This window comes from Clytia hemisphaerica, unplaced genomic scaffold (assembly GCF_902728285.1).
Source record: "Clytia hemisphaerica strain Z4C2 unplaced genomic scaffold, Clytia hemisphaerica genome assembly, whole genome shotgun sequence".
In the NCBI taxonomy this organism is placed as follows: Eukaryota; Metazoa; Cnidaria; class Hydrozoa; order Leptothecata; family Clytiidae; genus Clytia; species Clytia hemisphaerica.
Window position 1 is genome coordinate 969,640 of NW_027104528.1, and position 12,313 is coordinate 981,952.

The 12,313-nt window shown below is 36.0% G+C and overlaps 2 protein-coding genes across 2 annotated transcripts; one reads left to right on the plus strand and one right to left on the minus strand.

Annotated features, from left to right (window-relative positions):
* The first annotated feature begins 1,948 nt into the window (after positions 1-1,948).
* Positions 1,949-2,377, plus strand: LOC136822107 (hepatitis A virus cellular receptor 1-like). The gene has a single exon (XM_067078323.1). It carries the CDS (start codon positions 1,949-1,951, stop codon positions 2,375-2,377), a length of 429 nt encoding a protein of 142 aa, XP_066934424.1.
* A 3,191-nt stretch (positions 2,378-5,568) lies between these two features.
* Positions 5,569-10,666, minus strand: LOC136822079 (antistasin-like). The gene is made up of 7 exons (XM_067078290.1): positions 10,527-10,666; positions 9,675-9,717; positions 9,134-9,217; positions 7,709-7,792; positions 7,281-7,364; positions 6,879-6,959; positions 5,569-5,724 (listed from the first exon to the last, which is right to left on the minus strand). The coding sequence occupies exons 1-7, from the start codon at positions 10,551-10,553 to the stop codon at positions 5,717-5,719; spliced, it is 411 nt and encodes a 136-aa protein (XP_066934391.1). The 5' UTR covers positions 10,554-10,666; the 3' UTR covers positions 5,569-5,716.
* Positions 10,667-12,313: the final 1,647 nt, after the last annotated feature.

A 12,313-nucleotide genomic window follows, 5' to 3' on the forward strand; every position in this document is an offset into this window, starting at 1 on the left:
AACAATGAAGATTTGATACCCTTCTCTTGTGATCATAGCTTGAGGTTGTGAGTTTCGCTTTTATCGCTTTTCTATCCAGTCTTTGTACCATACAGGTTTTGATACATCCTCTTTTTCAAAGAGCGACCGTAGTACAGTGGTAGAGCATCCGGCTACGGTTCGCAAGGTTGTGGGTTCAACCCCCAGTCGGGTCATACCAAAGATTCCCAAAATGGTACTTGATGCCTCTCTGCTTGATGCTCAGCAACTAAGAGAAGGATCAAGGGTAAGTGGAGAAATCCAGGGAGAAAGAGTGGCGCCCTCCCCTACCTTCGGGTAGATAGCTATCGAAAGAGGAGCCTTCGGGTCGCCTCCGACTGCGGTCGCAGACTACTACTACTTTTTCATTTTTCATGTAAGCTACATCTCATACGACTTTTGGCATAAATTCATGATATGCACCACTGTAGAGTCTTCTGAGAACTGTTAAAATTTTCCACCCAATACGTCACTTAAACAATAGAAAAAGTGACATATTGGGCTCGGTATCGGGTGGAAAAAACATAATTTCGTTGCAGTGGTACATATCATGAATACACTGTTTCCAGCAATTTCGGATTCTGCATTTAATTACTCTGTTAATGGGCACTGCCACTGGACAAACATTACACTGCTTATATAGATGAGATGTACCAATGATTAGAAGGTTGTAATGGACCATACTCGCGGGGGGGGGGGCAGTCATATGATCCAAACCACGGCATGTGCCGCTTTTAAGGGTAGGTGTTTCGAGACCCTCGAAATGCCTTGTAAGTTTGTACTTTTGATAGAGTGCACTACAAGGGTCTTCTTTTAGCTGGATACACTGTAAGGGTGTGTTTGGGGACTGGTGAATTGCAAGTCTGACAGTAAATTCTGATTTATCTTTATAGTTTTGACTTGCACCCATATTGATTTATTTTGCACATTGTGTCGACATCTCAGGTTCACTTTCAGGTTGCTTCAGCAAAGTAAGATTCGAAATCAAGCTACACTGTAAGGGTGAGAATTGTTCGGTAAAATGCATTATAAGGGTACCTTTTCACTGCTCAAGGGCTGCACTGTAAGTGTCCGATTTTGAAAGCCATATTTAGCAGCACATGACGTCGTTTAGAAATCAAGTGCCCCGCCCCTCCCGGACCATACTACTGCTGCTGATTTGCTCGCCACGACTTCTTTAAGAATATTATCTTATCTGACTTTACGAATATGCGAATCTTATAAGTAGCAGTTCTAATTTTTTATCCAGTGCAGTCCCCGCCTTCATCGTTTTCAATCTAATTGTAAATCTAAAGTTGCTTTCGCATGCACTATATCATTTGATGTATTGATCTATAATGGGAAACATTTGGGAAGAAACTTTGGAAGAGAAAGTGGAATATCATTTAGATATTTTGAAACTTGTTAATATTTTTTAGATGATATTTGGGAATCAACATGCTATCGAATAGCTTTTAAAAATAATTGCTGATGATTGTAATTTGAACAAGCTCTGATATCGTCGAGCACTCTCAGCAGATAGAAGAAAATAGACTTGTAAAAATGAAAATATAAAGGTGTTGAAGGAATGCTAAAGATAATATGAAATATATCAAATCACATTAAATAACTAGCATTATCTGGTAAATAAATAAAATCAATCCTTACTTTGACTTAACGACTACAAAACAGTATAAAAGTAAAAAAATCAAAAAAAGCTCAAGTTAATATGATGCTGACATATTTTTTGATTTTTGCTCTAACCATTATACAACATGTCACGTGTACGGAAAACAACAAAAAAATTCGAGTCTGCCTTCAGCGATGTCGTCATTCAACCAAAAACATTCCAAAATTTCGAAATTGTATCCACAGAAATTGTTTCAGAAGCGTGACAAAGAGTGGAGCACGAATAACGGAGGCGATCACCGCAACAGAGACGACTCCAACAATGCCGGCAACCGAAAAGATGGTGGCCACAACAGAGACGACTCCAACAATGCCGGCAACTGAAAGGATGGTGACCACAACAGAGACGACTCCAACAATACCGGCAAGCGAAAGGATAGTGACCACAATAGAGATGACCCCAACAATACCGGCAACCGAAAGGATAGTGACTTCAACAGAGACCACCCCAACAATACCGGCAAGCGAAAGAATGGTGACCACAACAGAGACCACCCCAACAATATCGGCAACCGAAAGAATTGTGAATAATTGGTCTCATGCGTTACAAGTACCAAAAGAAATTACTGCAACTTCAAGGATCGTTCAGCGATGCTTATTGACAACAATACTAAGGCCCTCTGTAATCGAGATTGACGGAGAATCGATCAACTTTATTTATGAAAAAGTAGTCAGCATCTGTTTTTATTAAGTGTTATGGTAAGTTTGGGGCAGGTAAAGTATCATTCTTAACTATGCATACATTTTTATATTCCATTTTTTTTTCATCATTAAGATAACGGCATAGAGATATTTATTTCCCATCAAGTTTATTTTGGGGTCCCAATTTGTGCTATGTAAAACTATTGTTTATTCTTAAGCCTTGGGGACACAAGAAGTTTTTTTCGCGTTGGTGCAATGCAAGTCTTCGCCCTTTTTTAACAAAAAACAGGCGCAATTGTATTATGGGCAACACCTGAATTGCAATTTCACAGTTTTGATAAGTTGGCCTAAGTTGTGAGCAAGTGTCAATGTTTGTAGGTAAGATAATGAAGGTTTTAAAGTGTATTTTAATTTTGAAAATATTTATGTACCAATGATCTAATTGTAGCATTAGTAACTTTGCATTGAACCACTGTTCAAAATTTGAAACCCAAAGGACTATTTAAAAAAAAGTTATTTAAGAAAACCGTTTTGTAGGTTTTAAGGGGTAAACAACTAGAAGGGCATTTCTTCACTTTGTCGTGAGAAACTGAAAACTGGTTTCTACAAAACATCAATGCTAAAGAAAACCATAGACAGCGTACTTATAACACAAAAAGTTTCAGCCTCAAATTCTACTTAAATTTTCAGATAGGGTGGATTTTCGGAAAATATACCCCTAAGGGTTGCACGTGTGGTAAGTCATTTACCTTGAGTGCCCCCTCCCCTGGGATTTGATGATGTTTTTGGGTTTTGGGTTTTGTATTTTTATATTTGTAAGAACAGGTAACTAATGGACATTTAGATCAAGAAGCTAACTATACCTTTAGATATATGGTCTGTGAGTCTATTACCCTAGTCATTTTCTATATTCGTACATGGAAATTTATAAATTTACAAATTTATTTTAAGAAGAACCAATTATCACATACCGTTCAAGTTGTGAAGGAAAGCTCTCAAGATCCAACAGCTGTGGTAATTATAAGGAATGTTTCAAATTTTTTCCTTTAAGACACGCCCTTCTGACAGACCCATTGGGACCCCTTCCCACTGAAAAAATTGTCCAAAATATCGTCCCCAGTGGAAAGTTATCCTCCAATTTTTGTCCCCAGTGGAAATAGTCAAATAAACCAATATCATGCTATTTTCCCTATCCCCACTGAATTTTCTGGCTCAAAGATAACGGAATTCAAATCCCCAGCCATAAAATACATAGGAATATCAATCCCCGTCGAATTTTGGTCCGTTAATTTTATCCCCACTGGCTGAATGAATCATACCGAATCTGTGAGAAAGGGGTGTTATAAGAATCATTCTCTTAGTGATTATATAATCTTAAAACCACCCGAATTTTTCGCTTCCTGTGTAACACCTACGGTTGATAGAGCTGAGTTAAATTTTTGAATAAGCACTAAATTAATTCTGTCAACTCGGGACAGTCCAAAACCTGGCCTACCTCTGTAGCCCGGCTATATGGCCTACCCTATGGCCTACCTTATGACCTATCAAAAAAAGCTAATTTAAACCTTCGGACGACTTTTTGTTTTTGGGCCAGAGCGCTAGGAAATTTCATTAGGGGGGTCATGGCTTGCCACCGAGCCCAAAAAAGGGACCCTTTAGAGTATTTTGGGAAATGGGCTAAAGATGTGTCCCGCTCAACAGAGGTTACTGACTGTGCTCCATGAAAACGGAAGTTTCCATGCAGACCCCCGTCCAATTACTATCCCGGCACGGAGATGGTTAACCTACATGATGTGACGAGGAAGAGTGTTTCCATCGTGGTATAGTCCTCTGCCTCTAAGATAATCAAATGACTAATAGCCAAAACTACGCGAAATCTATGTCAGGTGTATAAATATAAAATGCAGACTCAAAACTTATGCATTTTGTTTGTTTATTTTGGTCTCATTATTTTTCTAAATGCTAGAAAAATAAAGCCTAACCTTAGCATTGCTTCCAAATTTCAGAGTGATAAGAATCATCGTTTTATAGTTTGCCATAAGGACACGAGGGTAGACCATAAGGCGGGGCCACATAGGTAGGCCAGGTTTCGACTGACCCTCTGACTGTCAAGTCTGTATATATAATTAGGTTTCAAGAATTGATTGTAAAAACAAGTTGTAAAAGATATACGCTGCTGGGAATATTTTTAGCTCAATAATTTAACTTTTGATCAAAAGCTGATTGCCATCGATTTTCAAATATTATCAAGTCGTTTCAATTTGCTAATCTCTAAAAAGCTTGTGAATTGTTTAAATCATATCAGGTAGAGATTTTGAAACTTAAATATAAAGCTTCATATCTCAAAGAGCACTATTGAGGCCCCAACCATGTTTAGATACAAGTCAGCTGCAGTCATTCTTTTTTTCCAATTTGCCGTGCTATCAATCTGCGTTGCAAGTAGACAAAACCAAATTAAAGAATGTCTACAATGTTATCACGAGTGCGAAAAGTCTACTGGTGTTGAGAATCTCCAATGCTGTCTGCAGGAAGAATGTCAACTTCACTGCAAAGAAGACTTCATCTCAGCAATCCGGGATTCAATCCGCAAAGAACGCAACCATCACATCTTTGACACGTGTATCCAGTGTCGCCAACAATGTCGTGGTGGAGCAAACGTAGATTTGTGTTGTTTCCAAGAAAGCTGTCTAAGAGAATGTAACGATTTTTTCAAATCTATCATTGTCGAGAGGATCAGCACTCTTATGGCGACACTAACCCAACAAGGTTGTGTACCGGTCAGTTTTAACAAAGCTGCTCGTATAAACCACTGTATCATTGCTTGCTCTTCGGTGACATCGAACGAGGCAAAAAGTGGTAAAAAATATGAGGTTGATTCTGATTGCTTCAAGCAATGTTCCGAAAATATACGAGTACACCATGAGGGAGTCAACGAGTTTTTTCGACTGAATGAAAATCAAATTGAAGGAAACTTTCTTGGATTGTCTCAAGGAGAAGGGAACGTTGCTCAACCACCTAAAGCAGAGGGGAACCTAGGCTCCGGTAATGAGGAAATCTGTCTTTCCTATCCATCAATGGGTATGCAAAGAACGACATCGGGAACAGTCAGTTGTCATAAAGAGATTCGAAAACAAACTTTTCAAGTTTATGTTAATGGTCAGATTATAATGGCGGATGTTGAACGTGAAGTGTTGGTTTGTGAGATTTCTGACTGAATACTAACCAACAATTACAAAAAGCTTTGTGAAAATTGACAAAAAACTTGTGTATTTTAAAAACAATTTTTCTTTAAAATATATTAAGGATATATTGCTATTCTTCGAAACTTTGTTCGAAACGTGTTACATCTTTGTGGTGCCGTGGCTCAATCGAAGTGCGAGGCCTCGTCTTATTCAACTAAAATGAAAAAAAAACCATTCACATCATATCATATTAGTACTAGTAATCGTATGGTTTGGAGTGCAATTAACGATTAATCACGAGTAACAAAGGAGAAAATAGTAATTTGCACGAGTCCGAAGGACGAGTGCAAATTACGGTATTTTCTCCTTTGTTACGAGTGATTAATCGTTAATTGCACGACAAAACATACGATTCCGAGGTAATCGTCAGTAAATAATCATTAGTAAATCATAGTTTTTTCAGAAAAAGGGAAAACTTTTGACATTCGAATTCTTTCTTTTCAATTAAAAGAAGCTATTGTAACGTAAAATTTCTTTGTTCTTTTTTATATTGAAGAAAAAAATGTCTTTGTTTTTTATTATATAGTAAAAAAAAGTCTCTGACACAGGACTTGGGAGAGAAAAGAATAAGGGGACAAAAGTGTCCCCCCGCCGAAGAGTGCAAAAAGTGGTAATAGTGCAATTAACGATTAATTGCACTCCTCTAAACCAATCAGATTCGAGTAATTTTGCACGGCTGACGATTATATTGTATAATATCTCGTATATTATTACATAATTCTCAAAAAGACAGCATATCCTTGTTTGAATATAATATAAGTTTTAACGGTTGACCGACAATCGAAGCTTTCCTAGCAAGTTTCTGAGTCCTGATTGATACATTTAACCCTCTCTAAATCCAACCTCTGCTATTTGAATCTTTCTGTAATTCGAATCTTTTTGTAATTAAACCTGAAACATTGACCCCCTCATCTGAAAATTGTATAAAATGCTCTCCGTAATTCGAATCTTTCTAAAGTCTGAAGAAAACTTTTAGTAAATTAAAGATCGAATTATAGAGAGAGTCGACTGTATTTTTTCAATCAGATTTATTTTTGTTGAAATGTTTGGTTGGCTGTAGTAAAACAATCCTTATATAAGCGGGATCCTTTTGTACGAAGGTTTCACACTGAAGGATATACCGTTGATGCTATCTGATTCGATCTTCAAGGGGAATCGGATTTTCATCGAATAAGGGATCTTATCGAATAAGAGAGCGTCATTTATTAGAGTTTCTTGTTAACGGCGACTTTAAATCTCATCGAATAAGGGAGCATATCGAATATTAGAACGTCGCATTAGAGAGCGTCAACTGCATATCATACTTACTACACTTGCAGATGTTGCATCCAGAAGCGTTCTTTTGATATCCTTTCGGACAGTGCATCATACACATTACATTCGGACATTCTGATAAACGAAACAAAAAAAAAGATTTTCTAAATATTTATCTTCAATGCAAATTCAATCCTTGGCACTTTGATTGTCGTGAAAAAATCGGTTTGGTCAAGCTACGTAAGGCGGGAGGCGGGAGGCCATTGTGGAAGCAAACATTCGATTTGAGCAAGGAATCGCATCAACAGATTCGAACGTTTGCTTCAATGATGGCGGATATCATGTAACTTAACCAAACATAGGAAACCATAGAATTGATCAGAAACGCAATAAAACCTGTTTAAAAAAAAATACACAGTCAGTTTTGAAATAAAGGAAAAATAAACAAGAACTCACTATTGCATTTACACTGAGAGCAGCCATTTTTGTCCTTTACGAAACCATATTTGCAAAACATTCTACACATGTAAAGTGGACATTCTAGAAAATTGAGACGCCAACAATTTTAGAAGAATAACAACCAGCAGGGTTTCAAGGTTTGGAACAACCAGTTAATTTTAGTTTATTTTACTTTAAGACATCCCTGTCTCGATGCTTCGTCTCGGTGCCATGGTGGCGTTTGTGATAAAACTGTTCTAGGTATACATTCACCCAAAAGAAGAGATATTTGTAACTTCTTCCTGGGTTCAGGGGGTCTTACTTTGACCCTGCGATCGACGGATTTGGCCACATTAAGATACTAAAGAGTTTAAGATTCGCTGGTATTATTATTTTATTTGTTAGCTGAGTAAAAATAATGAAATAACCTCTATGGATAAACTTACTATTACATGAGCAGATTGGGCATCCATCTTTTCCAAGTTCAAATCCATTTTTGCAATACATGCTGCACATTACTTGTGGGCACTCTATGAATTAAATATGTTCAATTTTCAATTCTCAGTTTGCAGAGTATGGCTCGAGATCTCGAGTGCACAACTCGGAAAAAGTCGAGTGCACAACTCGGAAAAAGTGAGGTTTTCAGGTACAAGTGCAGACGGTTTTTTATAGTAAAGGGCATTTTGTAAAATCGCTCGATTGTTTTGTTAGAAGCACTTGTTATACATTTTTGGAAACTTCAACCTTAGAGAAATCGAATAAATTATGATGTTTCCAATTTTTTTTTCGGACACTTTGGTGTGATTTTCGGACAAATATGACGGTCTCAGGCAAAAATCATAGGGTTAAAAATTAATGAAAATTTTGGCTTGAGAAAACGGAGACTTGTTGTATATTTTTGGAAAGCTCTCAAAAAATTAGGATTAGAGATATATTGCAAGTATAGGTGATTTCAGTACCTAACTCGAGATATTGAGCTTCAAAAAGCACAAAACTGGACAAAACAGCTGAAAAACACGGTTTTCAAGGGTTCCACTATTTTCTCCTCAACTGCAATTTTTTGCCTTTTTGGGCCAATTTCCGAGGTATAGGTGCACCTTTTCCCGGACCAAAATTTATCTGGTGCGTTCTTCCAGTGCGGAACTTGGTATTTCCGAATTTTTCCTCGAGTGCAGCCTTGCCATACATAGCGGGCCAAATATATCCCGATGTGGGATAGGTCATTTAACAGGGAACAATTAAAGAGGTGGGTAAGTTTTTAAAGATTTATTGGGCGAACAAAAACAATTTGATACTAAACCCCTGTGAAGTAATAAGTTTTGAAAGGATTTACCTTGTATGAAATATTTGACACTCTTTCCGGACACACTGTACTTATTTAGATTTTTAACACTTTTTTTTCATTCACTTGTCAATGCTCTCTTGCGGTTTTTATGTATTCTGACACTAGACTTGATGAATCATATAAAAATGTGCGGATATATAGGGGGCTGCGGGGTTTTATTATTTTTGGCCTTTTTTTATATGGTCTTTATGTACATGTTTTTTTTATAAGCATACAAAAATCCGAAAACAGGCTCAGAGATTCTTAGGTCGAAAGCTTAATAAGGCTGAAAATCCGTAAAATTCCAGCCAAAAAAAGCCAAAATCTGGAAAAAAACATTTTTCGGCTCAAGTAATGCTTGCCATATGCTTAATATTTCCCCATACCTGAGCCTAGATATGCTTTAAGTGCAATGCTTATAAAAAAACATGTACTTGGTGAAAATGTGGAAAGGTATTCCCCTTGAAATTCCCCTTATCCCTTATGGGCGTGGTGTAAACTTTAACGTGGTTTAAACAGTTAAAGATAAAATAAAATGTTTTCTTACTATTGCAGTCACAAATCTCACATCCATTTTCATCAATTTTAAACCCATTCTTGCAATACATACGGCATTGCTGTTTTGGACAATCTAAAAAAAAAGATAGAGTTGACTTTTTGTTTTGCTCTGTAAGAACAACATCAAAGTGGCCTTTTGTTTCTTTCCATTGTTTCTTACTTAAACTTGCGTTTGAGAAATTAGTTTTTTTGCTCGCTTTTTGATGTCCAACCCACAATTCGAAAATCGACACTTAAAGAGACCATTCTTTGACGTTTTTGCCAAACTTAGTGAGATTATTTCCCCACATTTTGGCTAATTTTTCAAAATTTTAGTCAAAATTTCAAGAATTTATGACTTTTTGAGGGAGTCGATTTTTTTTATTTTCTTAATTTTGGAACCCTTTCAGAGATTCAATTTGCTTTTTATTGGTTTTTGTACTTCTTCCAGGGACTTTTGAGTGTGTAAATAAGGGAGCTTTATGGCTTACACATACTCAGCCAGCACTCATTTTGCCTAGATACCTCCCCACACTAGGTAAAATACATACCTTCTTTCATACATTCGCTATAAGCAACACATGCCAAAACTACCTGAAGAAATGATATAATAGAATGTTTCATTTATTTGAAAACGCCACCTGAACGTTTTAAAAAATTTATGTTTTTATGACAACAACGAAGGTAAAAAATGTCAAAAGTAACAATTATTAAGAACAACCTTGAGTCCTTGAGTCTTGAATGGTTGAATTTAAGCAAAAAAATGGTTGTTGTCTGGGGAATACTAGGTTTGCGAGGTGATGAGCATGTCCGAGCCAAAGTTCGAAAATCGACCCTTTGAATTTCGACGTTTTGCGACCCTCTCACTGACTATTTCAACAATTCTTAGTTCAAAATTAGCAGATTTTAAGAGGATTACCGGACGTTTCCCCGACGGGAAGATTTTTTATATTTCGTAATTTTGGGAACCATTCAAAGAATCAATTGCTGAAGGACCCTTATGGCTCTCTCATACCCTACACCCATTTTGCCTAAGTATCCCCCGGGGTTATTATAAGAAAAATCTTCAAATTTTAATGAATTGGGGAACCTAAATACTGGGAGGGGTTTGGAAATTGTATCTGTAAATACCTCCAAAATAAGGTATTTATTGACAGAAAACCTTGCTATTTAGAGATATTTTGACAACTGAATATACTTTCAAAATTCATTAAACAAGGGGGATTCGAATAAGGTCCGGGGGATTGGTAACAAAATCGAAAAATAAACAGCGGGAGGGCGCTTATAAGGCACCTGAGAGTACACAAAAACAAAAAGATTTCTGATGTTAAAATATAGAATAATTAACAGTTAAGATTGATGAAGCATTTTTCAGAGGTCAGAAAATGTCAAAGTGGACTTACCAAAACTGCCAACAAAAACTTGTGCATTTTTTATATTCAGATAATATTTTACTGCAATATTTGTCAATCCTTTCGTCTCTAAAAAGTCTGTTTGAAAATTGAATGTTAAGATTTTTGTATTTAACTTGTCTTTATTATTCTCTCAAGAGCCAATCAGATTATACTAAATATATGTGGTTCCGAAATACGTATTTTAAGGTCAGTGCAGATAGATGAAATTTCAGTAGATATTGTAACAAGGACCAATTGTATATAATGTTAGTGTTATTTTGATATACAAAGCTAAATAGTTGCATTTACGAAATGATATGTTGTCACCCTATTAGAAAATTATTTTCATCCATGATTTAATTCCTACATATAGACTCTGAAACAATGAGTGCCTGACATCTCTTTTTAAACTAATCTGCCAAATTTTAAACAATAAAAGACCTTATTCATGATATTTTTTCACGTAATTTTGGATACGGAAACACCCCGGTATTTTGGCACTACTGGAAAAAATATCCAGCTCTTTTAGTAGGTCTCCGTATAGAAAAAAATACGGGAATATTGTGAATCTTTCGATTGCTTTCCCGTGTTGTCGTAGGGTTCCGTATAAGAAATATTACAATTCAGATTACGTAAACATTTTGACCGCTTATTGACACTTTATTTCAACAGCTTATAATTTTTATTGATTCAGTTGTACAAAGTATGGGTTTCACAATCATAAGGTTTCAAGAACACTGAACAATAGTCTCACTCCCAAGGCACTCCTTATTTTGACAACTGAACAATGTTACACAGCTACTTAGGTCAAATGTAGAATAAGGTATTACTAGCCGTCCCGGCGTCGTCCGAGACGACTTCTTACTCCTTTTAATACGCTCGCTTCGCTCGCTTTTCTATTTTTCAGAAACTTGTAGGGATTTGTATACAAATGTACTTATTTTGCGAGAAGAAATATTCTTAAATTTAGGCCTTTTTCGTAAAAATTGATGTTTAAAATTTTTAAGGGGACACTAAAATTAATGCACATTAAAAAATATGGTGAAAGTATTTTTAGTTGAATTTTGATTTTTCTTCTCCTTATTAAATTGTATAAATTTGTCATAATTTCTTTTGTTGAAAACCTTCAAACAATAATGTTCTTGACTCGCTAAAAATAATGCTCATGCAAATATTGGTGAAAATTTAGTTAAAAATTTCTCGCGAGAAATCGGTCATACTTTAAACGTGCTTTTTTTTGGGGGTTTTGGGAGAGGAAAGACTATTATTTTCCTCACGCAAGGATGAAGATAAAAAACAAATAGAAATTCAAATTCAGTATTAGAGGTACTTGGCAACACCGATCACTCCAAAGACCACAGTGCTTTACGGTGGAATATAAAGAGTGCCTTTTTTCAATACCTCTTAACAGAGTCAACAATTATTTAACAATTAAACTCAATGCGTAAGTAAAAGCGTTTTCATTTTGCTATCTCAATAGAACAAAAAATAGCAAACATTGATTAAAAAATTTCATAATTGAATTGGGAATAAGTCATCAACTTTTCTCATATTGTCAAGTCCATTAAATTGAAATGTTTTTATCAGAGTATCAAATAGAAGGGAAATGTCATCGGAGCTTTATTAATCTCAAGGGTAATCATAAATATGATGTCTTTTTGAAAACTCAAATTTTATCTTCGACGTATTCCCATGTGAATCAAAATTATTTCATAACCGACATAAACTTTTTTTTTAAAAACTATAAATTATGCTGATAGTGCTATTGCACAGTCAGTTGTGTTTCTCCATCAAGG